Genomic DNA, 18,714 nt, shown 5'->3' with positions numbered 1-18,714 from the left:
TGGGCCTGCCCACATCTCTCTCAGCGGGGCTGCGTGGGAGGAGATTGAATGTATTTTTATTTTTAACCCGATCGCACCTCAACCTCAGCAGGCTGTGTGTGTAGTAAGCTGTCCTTCGCCACCTCTCCCATCTCCTCTCTCCCTCAGCCCCTCTCCCTCTCCTCCTCCCTCTCCTCCCCTTCCCCTCTCCTCGCTCTCCTCCCCTCCCCCTCTCCTCCCTCTCCTCCCCTTCTCCTCGCCCCCTCTCCTCGCTCGCCCCCTCTCCGCGCTCGCCCCCTCTCCCCCCTCTCCTCGCTCTCAAAAGTTCAACTAGGTTCGTTAGACATGACTTACCCGTTACAAATCCATGCAGACTCTCTCTGACCAGCTCATATTTGTCGCAATGCCCAGTCCCTCTGTCCAGTAACTCCCCCACAACTGGCGTTAGACTAACGGGCCTATAATCTCCTGTTTATCTCTCCTACCATTCTAAAATAGTGGAGTGACGGTGAACGTGAGTCGCAACAGGGTCACCAACCCTCCAGGAGTCTCCAGGAATTAAAGACTGATCTCCAGGACACGGCTGTGAGCGACCCTGGAGAAAAATTACTCTGGCATGAAAAAAAAATTCTTTGTATACTTTAATTTATGAGTTATAAAGATATTGGAGATCGGGGAAGAAAGGCTGTTTGACTGATAGTCAAGAATCAACCAATCGAGTAACAAGCCTGTTCGCTTTCTGATTGGCCGTGGGAAAGCGGGGCCCCGCGAGGATGGACCAATGGCAGGAGCGGGGCGGTTGGAGGTGGGAGGTCATGTGACTATACCTCCAGGAATATGTCCAATCAGAGTTGGCAACCCTCTAGATCGGAATAATCACCTGGGAGAGCATCAAAAGGAACCTGGAGGAGAACAGGGATCGGTGGGTGAAAGAAGACCCAGGTCCATCGAGTTCACCGTCTCCCATCCTGCTAGTCCCATGATCCAACGATGCTGGAATTGTTGACCAATCTCAGCGATCAATCTCTATCAATGAGTCTCCAACAGACCCAGACATGAGGTGAGGAAACCCCCAGTGGTGGAGAGCTTTGAGGACCAGAGGTCCAGAGTCCCCTGTTCCTCCCGAGCCACGCTACACTCCCCACACATCACATCTCAAATCACTCAGGTACTGGTTCCCAACATGTTATTTCTGAAATAAATCAATCTAATTTGCCGTTTAATGAATCAATACTAACTGCTTCCACCGTCTCCTGAGGGAGCCTGTTCCACAGATTGACCACTCGCTCACTGAAATATTGTTTCCACAGAGGAGTTTTGAATTGACCCCCTTCGAGCGTAGGCTGTGTCCGCTGGATCCACTGTCCTGGACACGGTGAAACAGCTCGTCACGGCAGACATTATCCAGTCCATTCAAAATACAGGAAAAGTTCTGATATCCGGGACCGGCGTGATGCCGATCTATCAAAAGTTCCGGAGTGGTGAGCGGATTATCTACCCAGGCTGTTTTTAACTAAGAAAAATTTAAAAATCAAGAAATGTGCAATATACAGTAATTGGGTACTCACCTACAGAATGTTGTGTTAAATGGATGGTGAAAGATGCTTGATTAAGTACAGTACTGCCAGTTGATGGTAATCCATAACTTTAATAACTTAACAGTAAAACAAAACTTATAAACAATTGTGCAGTGCACCAAAACTTAAACGACTGTACAGTACAGTATAAAGTACTGTACAGTGGTTGACTGTACACTTGTTCCAAGCCAACTGGTTCATCAGGATCATGCACTTCAACAGATTCTTCAGGCACTTCCAGTGCTCCAACTCTTTTGGAAGCTTTCTTAAACATGTCCCGGATGTCTGCTTGCTTAGTGGACTCTTGCCTTCTTTGCAGACTATGGAGCTGCATAACTTCTTGGGCAGAATAGCAAGAACGGCTTTCAGCAAATTTGATTAATGAAGCAAGATCTGCTGTAGCTTGCCCAAGAAATCTTGTTCACTTCAGAAATCTCATCGTCTTCATTTTCCATCACACTTTCCTTTTCTTTCCTTGGATTCAAAACATTCTCCATTATTTCATCATCACTTAGCAAATGCACAACAGCAACTTCTCTATCGGCATCAACCCACTGCTCAATATCACTTTCACTGAGGTGATGTAGAGGGTTTGCTGGGCCTACATCTTTCACCATGTCAGCCATTTCCATTACTGCAGTCTTCCGCGGACGAACATTGAACCCACGAAATTCCTCCTCTGAAGAAGAACCTTCAGCAAACATTACAGAAGGCCACAATTTGCACCAGGCTTGTCTCAAAGTGCGACCTTTCACCAATTTCCAGGAACATGCAACATTAAAGATGGCATCTTTAAGATTGTATTCCTTCTGAAATGCCTGAATGCCTGTATTGTCATCTTGGCTTATCAGTCTACGTAGGAAGTCTTTCTTGTAATGACACTTGAGATTTTGGATAACGCCCTGGTCCATGTGTTGTCTGAGAGAAGTTACATTTGGTGGCAAATAAATGGTGAAAATATTTCCAGAAACCAACTCGGATTCATGCGGATGGGCTCTACAATTATCCAGCAATAAAATGCATTTGCTATCTTCAGGTTTCCTTATTCTACGGAAATGTTCCCTCACGGAGCAAAAGTATGATGGAACCAATTTGAAAAGATTTCCTTATCCATCCAAGCATTTGCTTGAGCTTTGTACTCAACAGGTAAGTGCCTCACATTTTTAAATGCACGGGGATTTTTATACTTCCCAATGACGAGAAGTTTAACCCGGTGTGATCCAGCAGCGTTCGCACATGTTAGCACGGTTACACGATCTTTATTTTTCTTGTAACCTGAAGCAGTAGCCTCACTAGCCCCAGCAAGTGTTGATTCTGGCAAAAACCTCCAAAATAAGCCCGTTTCATCGGCATTGTATAGCTGCGCTGGCGACAAATCATGTTGCTGCACAATCCGATTGAAATAATCGCAGTATTCTTCTGCGGCGTCGTGATCAGCTGATTTCTTCTCCCCGCAAACATCGAGTCGTCGTATCCCATGCCGTGCCTTGAAGCACGATAGCCATCCATCAGAGAAAGCACACTTGTCAGTGAGCTCCATCTTTGCATAAAAATCCTTCGCTTTTGATATTAGCATGGGTCCGGAAATCTGAACACCCTCTGAACGCTTCAGAGCAAACCACTCATAAAGCACGGTATCCAGCTCTTCAAGCTTAGGCTTACGAAGCGTGCGCCGTTTCTCTACACTCTTAGATGTCTCCGAGCTTGCATAAAACTTGAGTAGCTTATCCTTCTGCGCTTTGATGTCGTACATTGTTGACGAACCGATTTTGAATTCTTTCATAATGTGCATACGCTTCGCTCCCATTTCTAGTCATTTGCATATATCAATTTTCTGCTTTAAAGTTAACACCACTCTTCCTTTTGGTTGGATCAACTTTTGGGATTTCCATAATGCAGTCCAATGAGTTGCAGCAGCGTTGGAGACACACGGTACTGTACTGGAACCCCAAAACATGGCGGATCAGAGGAGGCTACCGGCAGCGTGGGAGACACACAGTACTGGACTGGAACCCCGAAACATGGCGGATCAGAGGAAGCTACCGGCAGCGTTGGAGACACACAGTACTGGACTGGAACCCCAAAACATGGCGGATCAGAGGAAGCTACCGGCAGCGTGGGAGACACACAGTACTGTACTGGAACCCCGAAACATGGCGGATTAGAAGAGGCTACCGGCAGCGTGGGAGACACACAGTACTGGACTGGAACCCCGAAACATGGCGGATCAGAAGAGGCTACCGGCAGCGTTGGAGAGACACAGTACTGGACTGGAACCCCGAAACATGGCGGATCAGAAGAGGCTCCCGGCAGCGTTGGAGACACACAGTACTGGACTGGAACCCCGAAAACTGGCGGATCAGAGGAGGCTACCGGCAGCGTGGGAGACACACAGTACTGTACTGGAACCCCAAAAATGGCGGATCAGAGGAGGCTCCCGGCAGCGTGGGAGACACACAGTACTGGACTGGAACCCCGAAACATGGCGGATCAGAGGAGGCTACCGGCAGCGTGGGAGACACACAGTACTGGACTGGAACCCCGAAACATGGCAGATCAGAGGAGGCTCCCGGCAGCGTGGGAGGGTGAGACTCCTGATGCAGGGTTTCTGAGGTGATCCGAGTTCCGCTGGCGCCAAGAGGCCAAGTAGTGGCAGTTTGTAGAACTACCCCCACTGACGAACTCGGCAACCGTTGGAGACTCGGACTTGGAACCGGCAACATTGCCGGTTACTCAGGCGCTGTTTTCAGGGGGTGGATTCTGCCGGTAGAGCGAGGTTTCCGGACATACAACCTCCGGTTAAACCAAAGTTTCCTGTACTAAAAATAGCAAACGTATCACCTCTTAACCTTCTCTTTTCAACAATAACTTGCATTTATATAGCGCCTTTAACGTAGTAAAATGTCCCAAGGTGCTTCACAGGAGCGATTATCAAACAAAATCTGACACCGAGCCACACGAGATGATGTTAGGACAGGTGACGGTCACAGAGGTCGGTTTTAAGGAGCGTCTTCAAGGAGATGGGGAGGAGGAGAGGTTTTAACAGTGAGAACATGCCCACTTTACATAATCGCTCCTCATAACCCGATCCCTCCGTCCCCTCGATCATTCCACTTTCGCTCTTCTGTACCCTCTCAATAGCTCTTTCGATAAATGTAAAACGACACCATGGTAACATCTGGTGATGGAAAGACAGAAAGACTTGCATTTCTACAGCACCTTTCACCACCTCAGGACGTCCCAAAGCGCTTCACAGCCAATGAAGTACTTTTGAAGTGTAGTCACTGTTGTAATGTGGGAAATGCGGCAGCCAATTTGCGCACAGCAAGCTCCCACAAACAGCAATGTGATAATGACCAAATAATCTGTTTTAGTGATGTTGATTGAGGGATAAATATTGGCCAGGACACCGGGGAGAACTCCCCTGCTCTTCTTCGATGTACTGCCATAGGATCTTTTACATCCGCCTGAGAGAGCAGACAGGGCTTCTGTTTAAAAGACAGCACCTCTGACAGTGCAGCGCTCCCTCAGTACTGCCCCTCCGACAGTGCGGCGCTCCCTCAGTACTGCCCCTCCGACAGTGCGGTGCTCCCTCAGTACTGCCTCTCCGACAGTGCGGCACTCCCTCAGTACTGCCCCTCCGACAGTGCAGCGCTGGGAATGTCGGGCCTTGATTTTGTGCTCAAGTCCCTGGAGTGGGAGGAAGCGAAATAAAACTGCTGCAGTTGTTCCCAACCAAGGAGGTTGAACCGAGCTGGTAAAGGGAATCATGAGCGAAGCAGTCAGGCTGAAATCCAAACTGCAGTGTGTTTGAGTCAGCAGAACGCGTGTTAATCCGGACTCTGCTGAAGTCAGCTCCCGACTGAAAGTGTATCCCAGTTAATGAGAACAAGGCAGATAGTGTGGTGAGTTAAATGGTTGACAGATCACTCGACACTTAATTGAAAACACTTTGGCTGGTGAAACACTTACACTAAAAGTAAAAAGTGACGAGGAAGGAATCTTCCATGAGACAGAGAGAGAGAGAGAGCAACTCATTTACTCCAGTGTCGATTCACTTCAGTTCAGGTTTACTCCAGGAGTCCAAAGTTTTAATAAATGATCATTTAAACCTAAAAATGAAATCACCTCCGATGTCCGTCCTCCCTGCCCTCCGAGAATGGGCTTGCAAACCCGCGAGCTGGTTATTATACCTCACAGCAAAGGTCCCCAGGCGCTTCACGGGAGCGATTATCAGACACAATCGGACACCGAGCCACATGAGCCATTCGGGCAGGTGACCAATCGCTCGGTGAAAGAGGTCAGTTTTAAGGAGCGTCTTAAAGAAGAAGGAGGTTGAGAGGAGGAGAGGTTTAGGGAGGGAATTCCAGAGCTTAGGGTTTGACTCCCTGTTGGAATATTCAAGATTCTGGGGGGGATTGACAGGGTAGATGCTGAGAGGTTGTTTCCCCTGGCTGGAGAGTCAAGAACTAGGGGGCATAGTTCAGGATAAGGGGTCGGCCTTTTAGGACGGAGATGAGAAGGAATTTCTTCACTCAGAGGGTGGTGAATCTTTGGGATTCTCTGCCCCAGAGGGCTGTGGAGGCTCAGTCGTTGAGTATATGCAAGGGGGAGATCAATAGATTTTTGGACTCTAGGGGAATCCAGGGATCGGGCAGGAAAGTGAAGTTGAGGTCGATGATCAGCCAGGATCTCATTGAATGGAGGAGCAGGCTCGAGGGGCCGTGCGGCGGAGCGGGCTCGAGGGGCCGTGCGGCGGAGCGGGCTCGAGGGGCCGCGCGGCGGAGCGGGCTCGAGGGGCCGCGCGGCGGAGCGGGCTCGAGGGGCCGTGCGGCGGAGCGGGCTCGAGGGGCCGTGCGGCGGAGCGGGCTCGAGGGGCCAAATGGCCGACTCCTGCTCCTAATTCTTATGTTCTTGTGTTTGTTGAGCTCTCTCTTTCATTCTGCCCATCATTTCTTTTCTTGAGGGGAAAGATTTTGGGAGTGAGTTATGTTAAAGTGTCATAGTTTAAAACAAAGTGAATTCGCACCGGTTACAGGGTTTCGCTCTGTGTACTATCAATAGCTCTTTGGATAAATGTAAAACGACGCCATGGTAACATCTCATGGTGGAAAGAAAGAAAGACTTGCATTTCTATAGCGCCTTTCACCACCTCAGGACCTCCCAAAGCACTTTACAGCCAATGAAGTACTTTTTGAAGTGTAGTCACTGTTATAATGTAGGAAACGGGGCAGCCAGTATGTGCACAGCAAGCTTCCACAAACAGTCAGAGTGCAGCTGGAAACAACCGGGCAAAAGGTCGCTACACAGAAGGACCATCCTTGTTACATAGTAGAGTGCTGTACTAGCGCTACCCTGTTAAACCGCCCACCGCCCATCGCGTATAGCGGGCAAATCACGTTCGCACAAACGCACCCGCTATAAGCAGTGAGGATTGTATTGGGCAGTAAGGGTGCACTCCTGAACAGAAGACATTCAGACCACTTACGTGTGACCAGTACAACAGTACCCAACAGAAATTCTTAGGCAAGACATCTCTCTCTCTCTCTCCCTCCCTCTCTCCCCCCCCATTTCCCAACCAGGGCATTTATTGCAAATATGAAAGGTCATCGACCTGAAACATTAAATTTGTTTCTCTCTCCACAGATGCTGCCTGACCTGCTGAGCATTTCCAACATTTTCTGTTTTAATTTCAATAAATCTGGTCATTTGTAGCGGGGAGGAGGACCTAAAATTGTCACAAGCTGGCCAATCGAGGAGACTATCGACCCCTTATGCAGCCCTCACCGGGAGCTCAGGGTTGATAATTTACCCTCAAGGATTGGGGAGTATAGTCAATGCTGAGGAAGACTGCGACAAAGTACATAAGACGTTAATAAACTTGCAGAATGGACGTGTAAATGGCAAATGAATTTCAATATAGATAAAGTGTGAGGTGGTGCAATTTGGTCGGCGCAAGCAGGCCACATACTCCTTGTAAAATAAGAGTCTAAGTCGGGTAGAGGAACAAAGGGACCTCGGGGTATAGATTCACAAATCACTAAAAGTCGCAATGCAGGGTAACAAGGCCATAAAAAACAAACCAAGCTCGGGGGTTCATTTCTAAAGGGACAGAATTGAAAAGCGGAGAAGTTATGTTAAACTTGTATCGAACCTTGGTTAGACCACACTTGGAGCGCTGTGCACAGTTCTGGTCTCCGTATTACGGAAAGGATATCGAGACACTGGAAAAGGTGCAAAAAGGATTCACAAGACCGAACCACAACTGAGAGGTTATAACTATCAGGAAAGACTGAACGGGCTGGGGATCGTTTCTCTAGAAACGAGAAGGCGGAGGGGAAAGTGGCCACAGTGCAGCTAAAGACTGTCGGAGTATTGAGTCCCCAAAGGGCCATGTCCGCAGTACACCGTCTGAGCTTGCAGCACACCAGCTGCTCAAAACCATCAGCTATAACTGTCCGCATAGCCTGAGTCTGAGTAGGTCTGGGACAGTTGACAGTGTGAAGTAGCATCGACAGCAGGAACTGACTCTCACTGGGGTACGGGTTCCACAGACACTGACCCTCACTGGGGTACGGGTTCCACTGACTCTCACTCGGGTACAGGTTCCACAGGCACTGACTCTCACTGGGGTACGGGTTCCACAGACACTGACTCTCACTCGGGTACGGGTTCCACAGACACTGACTCTCACTGGGGTACGGGTTCCACAGGCACTGACTCTCACTGGGGTACGGGTTCCACAGGCACTGACTCTCACTGGGGTACGGGTTCCACAGACACTGACTCTCACTGGGGTACAGGTTCCACAGACACTGACTCTCACTTGGGTACAGGTTCCACAGGCACTGACTCTCACTAGGGTACAGGTTCCACAGACACTGACTCTCACTGGGGTACGGGTTCCACAGACACTGACTCTCACTGGGGTACAGGTTCCACAGACACTGACTCTCACTTGGGTACATGTTCCACAGGCACTGACTCTCACTGGGGTGCGGGTTCCACAGGCACTGACATCCTTCCCCTTTCCTTTCTCCCTTCTGTCATCGCACTATACGGTTTTGAGATCTGTTGGGGCGATGCTGTCTAACTCCTCTCCCTCCCTTTCCCCTTCTGCAGTTGTGAGACGGACTCTCAACGCGAACCTTCAGAAACAGAGGAAGAAGCAGAGGAGGAACCGAACCACGTTTAACAGCGCGCAGCTGCAGGCCCTGGAGAGGGTTTTTGAGAGGACACATTATCCAGACGCTTTTGTCCGGGAGGAGCTGGCCAAGAGGGTCAACCTGAGTGAGGCAAGAGTGCAGGTCAGGACAAAACAATCGTGCCACGGGGAGTGAGCGGCACCCAGATACACACACACAGTATTTGATGGGACAGTGTCGATGTTTATGCTCCACACGAGCCTCCTCTCACTCTATTTACCTCTTATCACCCTTCCCGTATCCCGCTATTCCCTTCTCCCTCGTGTACACATGAAGCCTCCCCTTCAATGCTCAACCACTCAATTTAAATGTGTGACTAATACACCGAGGAGAGAGGTTCGGAGAAATGTCTTTACACAAAGGGTTGTTGGAGCATGGAATGTTTTGTCACAGAGAATGAGTGGGGGCAGAGACTGTTGCATCTATAAGGGAAAAGTGGATACATAGGAAGATGCAGGACTGTGGTGAATGAACAGTTCAGTGGGATTAGTTTGGGATTGTTCTCGCAAAGAGCTGGCACAGGCATGATGGGCTGAACGGCCTCCTATGGTTTTATCGGTCGATGTTCAGCTTCCGACAGTATTATCTGAGGAAGGACAGGAGATGTCCTGGTGCCCTGCCCAATGTTTTCCCTCAACCAACGCCACCAGAAAGTGATGAGCGAGTCATTGATCTCATTGCTGTTTGTGGGATCTTGCTGTGCACCGCTTTTGCCTACATAACAGTCACTACACTTCCAAAGTAATGGAATATGAGTGAAGTGCTCCGAGAGGTTTCTGAGAAATGTGATAAGGTGATCTTTCCTTTCTGACCATCAGTGGAACATAAGAATTAGGAGCAGGAGTCGGCCATTCGGCCCCTCGAGCCTGCTCCGCCATTCAATAAGATCATGGCTGATCTTCGACCTCAACTCCACTTTCCCGCCCCATCCCCGGATCCCTTGATTCCCCGAGAGTCCAAAAATCTATTGATCTCTGCCTTGAATAACTCAACGACCGAGCCTCCACAGCCCCCTGGGGCAGAGAATTCCAAAGATTCACCCCACTCTGAGTGAAGAAATTCCTCCTCATCTCAGTCCTAAATGGCCGACCCCTTATCCTGAGACTGTGCCCCCTCGTTCTAGACACTCCAGCCAGGGGGAAACAACCTCTCAGCATCTACCCTGTCAATCCCCCTCAGAATCTTGTATGTTTCAATGAGATCACCTCTCATTCTTCGAAACTCCAGAGAGTATCGGCCCATTCTACACAATCTCTCCTCATAGGACAGCCCTCTCGTCCCAGGAATCAATCTAGTGAACCTTCGCTGCACCGCCTCTAAGGCAAGTATATCCTTCCTCAGATAAGGAGACCAAAACTGTGCAGCGAACCAGGCAAGGCAGCAAGGATCATTCAGCCTGCCCCATGCTTAACTTTATCACCGAAGGCAGCAAACCATGATCCCTAGTGGAAAGCGTGCAGCCAGCTGTGATGCCCCTGTGGTCAAATAGCCTGCCAGCACTCACTGCCTAGGCCACTTCGGCTGGAAAGTGACAAACACCTATGGACAGATCCCCAGCGAGAGTCCGCACCAGCCGAGGGGACGAGAAGAATGAAGCAGGGGAAATCTTTTCACAAATGTAACATTTAATGAAAGAAAGAACTTGCATTTCTACAGCCTCAGGACGTCCCACAGTGCTTTGCAGCCAAGTGCTTTGTGAAGTGTGGTCACTGTCGTAATGGAGGAAACGCGGCAGCCAGTTTGTGCACAGCAAGCTCCCACAAACAGCAATGTGATAATGACCAGATAATCTATTATTTAGGTGTTGGTTGAGGGAGAAATATTAGCCAGGACACAGGGGAGAACTTCCCTGCTCTTCCAATAGTGCCAGGGGATCTTTTACATCCACCCAAGAGGGCAGATGGGGCCCAGGTTTAACATCTCATCCAAAAGACAGCGCTTCCTCAGTACTGCCACTCCCTCAGTACTGCCCCTCCGACAGTGCGGCGCTCCCTCAGTACTGTCCCTCTGACAGTGCGGTGCTCCCTCAGTACTGCCCCTCCGACAGTGCGGCGCTCCCTCAGTACCGCCCCTCCAACAGTGCGGTGCTCCCTCAGTACGGCCCCTCCCACAGTGTGGCGCTCCCCAAGTACTGCCCCTCCGACAGTGCGGCACTCCCTCAGTACTGTCCCTCTGACAGTGCGGCGCTCCCTCAGTACCGCCCCTCCAACAGTGCGGTGCTCCCTCAGTACGGCCCCTCCCACAGTGTGGCGCTCCCCAAGTACTGCCCCTCCGACAGTGCGGCACTCCCTCAGTACTGTCCCTCTGACAGTGCGGTGCTCCCTCAGTACTGCCCCTCCGACAGTGCGGCGCTCCCTCAGTACCGCCCCTCCAACAGTGCGGTGCTCCCTCAGTACGGCCCCTCCCACAGTGTGGCGCTCCCCAAGTACTGCCCCTCCGACAGTGCGGCGCTCCCTCAGTACTGCCCCTCCGACAGTGCGGCGCTCCCTCAGTACTGCCCCTCCGACAGTGCGGCGCTCCCTCAGTACTGCCCCTCCGACAGTGCGGCGCTCCCTCAGTACTGCCCCTCCGACAGTGCGGCGCTCCCTCAGTACTGCCCCTCCGACAGTGCGGCGCTCCCTCAGTACTGCCCCTCCGACAGTGCGGCGCTCCCTCAGTACTGCCCCTCCGACAGTGCGGCGCTCCCTCAGTACTGCCCCTCCGACAGTGCGGCGCTCCCTCAGTACTGCCCCTCCGACAGTGCGGCGCTCCCTCAGTACTGCCCCTCCGACAATGCGGCGCTCCCTCAGTACTGCCCCTCCGACAGTGCGGCACTCTCTCAGTACTGCCCCTCCGACAGTGCAGCGCTCCCTCGGTACTGCCCCTCCGACAGTGCGGCGCTCCCTCGGTACTGCCCCTCCGACAGTGCGGCGCTCCCTCAGTACTGCCCCTCCGACAGTGCGGCACTCTCTCAGTACTGCCCCTCCGACAGTGCAGCGCTCCCTCAGTACTGCCCCTCCGACAGTGCGGCGCTCCCTCAATACTGCCCCTCCGACAGTGCGGCGCTCCCTCATACTGCACTGGGAGTGCCGGTCTGGATTTTTGTGCTCACGCCTCTGGAGTGGGACTTGAACCCACGACCTCTGACTCCTGGGCGAGAGAGACCCACTGAGCCAAGGCTACTTACACAAAATTTACTTCAGCCACCTGATAATTTCTTGGAATATTTCCGTTGTAAAGAGGAAGTGAGAAATACTGCCGTTGTTTAATTTTTGTGAAGAAATATGAGAAAGGGCCTAATTAGATTTAATCGGAGGTTGTGAGGAAGAAAGTAGTTTTATCTTGTGCCACGCAGTGCGTTCTGTTGCAAAAACATGATCTTCGTTGAGAGAGGACTTCTTTCATTCCATTTTCTGTGTTTGCCGCCCTCTTCGCCACAAGCTATTTTTGTGGATGCTCCTGGTTGCTTGGATACAGGCACAGAGAGCCTCTGAATGATTACTGTACGTGTGGAAACCGCCACACTGAACACTGACAAGCTTTACAATCTGCGCTCCTCCAATTCCGGCCTCTTGAGCCTCCCCGATTATAATCGCCCCACCATTGGCGGCCGTGCCTTCAGCTGCCTGGGCCCTAAACTCCGGAATTCCCTCCCTAAACCTCTCCGCCTCTCCCTCCTCCTTTAAGACGCTCCTTAAAACCTACCTCTTTGACCCAGCTTTTGGTCACCTGTCCTGATATCACCTTATGTGGCTCGGTGTCAAATTTTGTTTGATAATCGCTCCTGTGAAGCGCCTTGGGATGTTTTACTATGTGGAATGCAAGTTGTTGTTGTTTGACAAGTTGATTGGGTGAGATGAAGACCGGCGTGAGGAGCATAAAGACCGGCACGGGCCAGTTGGGCCGAATGGCCTGTTTCTTTGCTGGAAATACTGTGTAATTCTAATGATTGCTGTCGGGTGACAGAAAGCAACTACATCTCTCTCTCTCCCTCTCTCCTCCCTCTCCCTCCCTCTCTCCTCCCTCTCCCTCCCTCTCTCTCCCCCTCCCTTTCTCTCCCTCCCTCTCCCCCTCTCTCCCACTCCCCCCCTCTCTCTCTCCCCCTCCCTTTCTCTCCCTCCCTCTCCCCCTCTCTCCCACTCCCCCCCTCTCTCTCTCCCCCCTCTCTCTCTCCCCCCTCTCTCTCCCTCCCTCTCCCCCTCTCTCCCACTCCCCCCCTCTCCCTCCCCCCCTCTCTCTCCCTCCCCCCCTCTCTCTCTCCCCCCTCTCTCTCTCCCCCCTCTCTCTCCCTCCCTCTCTCTCCCTCCCCCCCTCTCTCTCTCTCTCCCCCCTCTCTCTCCCCCTCCCTCTCTCTCTCTCTCTCTCTCTCTCCCCCTCCCTCCCAGGTCTGGTTTCAGAATCGGAGGGCCAAGTTCCGCAGGAATGAACGAGCCATCTTAGCCAGCAGGACAGCCTCGCTCCTCAAATCCTACAGCACAGAAACGGCCATCGAGCAGCCTGTAGCCCCCAGACACACCCCGCTGAGTGCGGAATACCTCTCCTGGTCACCAAACTCCTCCTACAGGTAAGATCAATCGCGTCCGTCGGGGAATCCCCAATCAAAAGGACAATCAAAGTCAAAATAATCGTCCCCCAAACACTCTTCAATCTCGCTCTAGAACTATTTTAATAAAAGTATAAATCAGTGTCGAGTGACAGAGGCACATCAGCCAGTGTCAGCCATGGCTCAGTGGGCAGCACTCTCGCCTGTGAGTCAGTAGGTCGTGGGATCAAGTCCCACTCCAGGGAGGTGAGCACAAAACCCAGGCTGATGCTCCAGTGCAGTACTGAGGGAGCGCCGCACTGTCGGAGGTGCCGTCTTTTGGATGAGACATTAAACCGAAGCCCCATCTTTGCTCTGTATCTAACCTGTGGTGTACCTGTCCTGGGAGTGTTTGATGGGACCGTGTAGAGGGAGCTTTACTCTGTATCTAACCCGTGCTGTACCTGCCCTGGGAGTGTTTGATGGGACAGTGTAGAGGGAGCTTTACTCTGTATCTAACCCGTGCTGTACCTGCCCTGGGAGTGTTTGATGGGACCGTGTAGAGGGAGCTTTACTCTGTATCTAACCCGTGCTGTACCTGCCCTGGGAGTGTCTGATGGGACAGTGCAGAGGGAGCTTTACTCTGTATCTAACCCGTGCTGTACCTGCCCTGGGAGTGTTTGATGGGACAGTGCAGAGGGAGCTTTACTCTGTATCTAACCCGTGCTGTACCTGCCCTGGGAGTGTTTGATGGGACAGTGCAGAGGGAGCTTTACTCTGTATCTAACCCGTGCTGTACCTGCCCTGGGAGTGTTTGATGGGACAGTGCAGAGGGAGCTTTACTCTGTATCTAACCCGTGCTGTACCTGCCCTGGGAGTGTTTGATGGGACAGTGCAGAGGGAGCTTTACTCTGTATCTAACCCGTGCTGTACCTGCCCTGGGAGTGTTTGATGGGACAGTGCAGAGGGAACTTTACTCTGTATCTAACCCGTGCTGTACCTGCCCTGGGAGTGTTTGATGGGACAGTGTAGAGGGAGCTTTACTCTGTATTTAACCCATACCCCATTGAGTTTCTGGGGTACAGTAGCTCAGTACAGCCTAGGGATGGACCTGGGATCTTCTGTCCTACTCGGCTCCGTGCCCCAGTTGCGGGGGACGGGGTGCCCGGCATTTACCTCAGAGCATTAGTAAAATAAATAGTTATATTTGCGTTTTGTTTTTTGACAGCCCGGGGCCACCTTACAGCTCGACCGGATCGAGCTTGCGCAGCTCCGGAGCGACGATGGCCAACAGCATAGCCAGTCTGCGACTGAAGGCCAAGGAATTCAGCCTCCAGCGGAGCAACGCACCGCCCATCAACTGACCCGGGGCTGTCCGGGGACAAAGCCGAGCGCTCGGGACAGTCTGACCCAGGACAAGGAGCACGGGCCGCTCTCTGATTCAGGACAGGGTGCTCGGGACAGTCTGACCCAGGACAAGGAGCACGGGCCGCTCTCTGATTCAGGACAGGGCGCTCGGGACAGTCTGACCCAGGACAAGGAGCACGGGCCGCTCTCCGATTCAGGACAGGGCGCTCGGGACAGTCTGACCCAGGACAAGGAGCACGGGCCGCTCTCCGATTCAGGACAGGGCGCTCGGGACAGTCTGACCCAGGACAAGGAGCACGGGCCGCTCTCCGATTCAGGACAGGGCGCTCGGGACAGTCTGACCCAGGACAAGGAGCACGGGCCGCTCTCCGATTCAGGACAGGGCGCTCGGGACAGTCTGACCCAGGACAAGGAGCACGGGCCGCTCTCAGATTCAGGACAGGGCGCTCGGGACAGTCTGACCCAGGACAAGGAGCACGGGCCGCTCTCCGATTCAGGACAGTGCGCTCGGGACAGTCTGACCCAGGACAAGGAGCACGGGCCGCTCTCCGATTCAGGACAGGGCGCTCGGGACAGTCTGACCCAGGACAAGGAGCACGGGCCGCTCTCCGATTCAGGACAGGGCGCTCGGGACAGTCTGACCCAGGACAAGGAGCACGGGCCGCTCTCCGATTCAGGACAGGGCGCTCGGGACAGTCTGACCCAGGACAAGGAGCACGGGCCGCTCTCCGATTCAGGACAGGGCGCTCGGGACAGTCTGACCCAGGACAAGGAGCACGGGCCGCTCTCCGATTCAGGACAGGGCGCTCGGGACAGTCTGACCCAGGACAAGGAGCACGGGCCGCTCTCCGATTCAGGACAGGGCGCTCGGGACAGTCTGACCCAGGACAAGGAGCACGGGCCGCTCTCCGATTCAGGACAGGGCGCTCGGGACAGTCTGACCCAGGACAAGGAGCACGGGACCAATTCCACACTCTAATGACTCTTCTCGCTCCTTTAAGGACTCGTGCATTTCCTTGGTTCCTGTTGGGGTTGTCGTGATGACTGGCTCTGTAGGCGGAGCGAGCTGTGGCGCGATTCTGACCCTCGATGGTGACCAGCAGGTCACGGAATCATTGCAAACGTCACTTTGATCGTTAATCATAACAAGTGTTTTTATTAAAGACTGTGGGGCGTGCGCTGATTGGTTGCTGGGCTCCCATTCATCAGCCCCGCCCTCCCCACCGACTGGATTCCGATCACACTCCACCTTGATATTGCCCCCGAGCGGTGGGTTATAATCTGGCGGGGGAGGGGGGAATTCAGACACTGCTCAAGAGCGCCACTGAGTGCACCAAGCAAAAAAGGAGGCTGCTGCTGAGGTATGGGTTCCACAGACACTGACTCTCACTGGGGTACGGGTTCCACGGACACGGACTCTCACTGGGGTACGGGTTCCACGGACACTGACTCTCACTGGGGTACGGGTTCCACAGACACTGACTCTCACTGGGGTACGGGTTCCACACACACTGACTCTCACTGGGGTACGGGTTCCACAGACACTGACTCTCACTGGGGTAGGGTTCCACAGATACTGACTCTCACTGGGGTACGGTCCACAGACACTGACTCTCACTGGGGTACGGGTTCCACAGATACTGACTCTCACTGGGGTACGGTCCACAGACACTGACTCTCACTGGGGTACGGGTTCCACACACACTGACTCTCACTGGGGTACGGGTTCCACAGACACTGACTCTCACTGGGGTAGGGTTCCACAGATACTGACTCTCACTGGGGTACGGTCCACAGACACTGACTCTGACTCTCACTGGGGTACGGGTTCCACAGATACTGACTCTCACTGGGGTACGGTCCACAGACACTGACTCTCACTGGGGTACGGGTTCCACAGACACTGACTCTCACTGGGGTACGGGTTCCACAGGCACTGACTCTCACTTGGGTACGGGTTCCACAGACAGTGACTCTCACTGGGGTACTGGTTCCACAGACACTGACTCTCACTGGGGTACGGGTTCCACAGACACCGACACTCACTGGGGTACTGGTTCCACAGACACTGACTTTCAGTTGGGTACGGGTTCCACAGAGACTGACTCTCACTGGGGTACGGGTTCCACAGACACCGACACTCACTCGGGTTCGGGTTCCACAGGCACCGACTCTCACTGGGGTACGGGTTCCACAGACACTGACTCTCACTGGGGTACGGGTTCCACACACACTGACTCTCACCGGGGTACAGATTCCACAGACACTGACTCTCACTGGGGTACGGGTTCCACGGACACTGACTCTCACTGGGGTACAGGTTCCACAGACACTGACTCTCACTGGGGTACGGGTTCCACAGGCACTGACTCTCACTGGGGTACAGGTTCCACAGACACTGACTCTCACTGGGGTACGGGTTCCACAGACACTGACTCTCACTGGGGTACGGGTTCCATACACACTGACTCTCACTGGGGTACGGGTTCCACAGACACTGACTCTCACTGGGGTACGGGCTCCAGGGACGCTGGTTGTCCTCTGGCACTTAACCCCTAAGTGCCCTTTCTTCACTTGTGAGTCCAGACATTGAGGGGGGTTCAGACAGGGAAGTCTGATGCTGAATTCTCCAAATATCCCACACCCCAGCTTTCCCCATAACTCTGTAAGTTGGTCCTCTTCAAGTCCAGGTCCAATTGCCCTTTGAAAGTTCCTCTGGAATCGGATTCCACTGGCCAGTCGGGCAGTGCGCACCAGATCTTAACAACCCTCCGTGTGAAGAAATTTCCCCTCATTTCGCCTCTAGTTCTTTTGCCAATTATTTTAAATTTGTGACCTCTGGTTACTGACCCACTGCCAGAGGAAACAGTTTCTTCCTCCTTGCTCACAAGTTTGTTTCCGATCTTCCATTATTTTTTATTTTTTATTCATTCACGGGATTTGAGCGCCCCTGACTGAGAGGGTGGTGATGACCAAGGAGCCACCGCAGCGCCCTAGGGGGTCCCGCGCAGCCGTTGAGCCGGCCATTAAATCGAAGAAACTGCGCGTGCGCGGAACCTCGCTCAGCTCCCCAAAAAATGGCAGGGAGCACTGGTGGTGGAGCCGCCTTGTGGAATAAAGCGAGAGTGTCGCTCGGCCACGTCAGAGGGCAGTGACCACGTTGCTGTGGGTCTGGAGCCGCGTACCGGCCAGACCGGGTCAGGGCGGCAGATTTCCTTCCCTAAAAGGACATTAGTGAACCAGATGGGTTTTTACGACAATCCGGTAGTTTCATTACTGTTACTAGCTTTTTATTCCAGATTTATTTAATTAAATTTAAATTGCCCAGCTTGCAGGACCTGGGATGTGACTGTATCCCAAATCCATTGGAGGTCCGACCCTCACTGGACCTCGGAAAGAGGGATTTGCCCAGTCCATCTGGCCTGGATTTCAACCTCCATCCCACAGGTGAAAGGTCACTGGTTTAAGATTGAAATGGAGTTTGCAGGAAGAATAACAATTGTACAAAGCATTATTTTGCAATCAATTTCTGCATGTGAAGTTTAATTGTTTTGTAAAAACAAAATATTTGTTAAATAAAATTAAAGTATTGTATTGAAAACCAGTGACAGGGACACAGAATCATCTCGTCGTATCACTGACTGCTTGACTGACTTTCTGTAATTTTATCCTGTTCTTCATCTGCCAAGACTAACAGCAACAACAACATGCATTGAAAGAGCGCCTTTAACGTAGTAAAACGTCCCAAGGTGCTTAGAAACATAGAAGATAGGAGCAGGAGTAGGCCATTCGGCCCTTCGAGCCTGCTCCGCCATTCAATGAGATCATGGCTGATCATCCAAACTCAGTACCCTGTCCCTGCCTTCTCCCCATATCCCTTGATCCCTTTAGCCTTAAGAAATATATCTAACTCCTTCTTGAATATATTTAATGAATTGGCCTCAACTGCCTTCTGTGGTAGAGAATTCCACAGGTTCACCACTCTCTGGGTGAAGAAATTCCTCCTCATCTCAGTCCTAAATGGCTTACCCCTTATCCTTAGACTGTGACCCCTGGTTCTGGACTCCCCGACCATCGGGAACAG

At 52.4% G+C, this 18,714-nt stretch overlaps 1 protein-coding gene across 1 annotated transcript; it reads left to right on the top strand.

Annotated features, from left to right (window-relative positions):
* Window positions 1–224: 224 nt before the first annotated feature.
* LOC147101576 (paired mesoderm homeobox protein 2-like) lies at window positions 225–18,234 on the top strand. Its single transcript, XM_085965245.1, has 3 exons — window positions 225–8,863; window positions 13,126–13,304; window positions 14,491–18,234. The coding sequence occupies exons 1-3, from the start codon at window positions 8,639–8,641 to the stop codon at window positions 14,624–14,626; spliced, it is 540 nt and encodes a 179-aa protein (XP_085821371.1). The 5' UTR covers window positions 225–8,638; the 3' UTR covers window positions 14,627–18,234.
* Window positions 18,235–18,714: the final 480 nt, after the last annotated feature.

This window comes from Somniosus microcephalus, chromosome 23 (assembly GCF_052327205.1).
Source record: "Somniosus microcephalus isolate GS21.2 chromosome 23, FLI_Smic_1.0, whole genome shotgun sequence".
Taxonomy (NCBI): Eukaryota; Metazoa; Chordata; class Chondrichthyes; order Squaliformes; family Somniosidae; genus Somniosus; species Somniosus microcephalus.
This window is presented reverse-complemented; position numbering and strand designations above follow the sequence as displayed.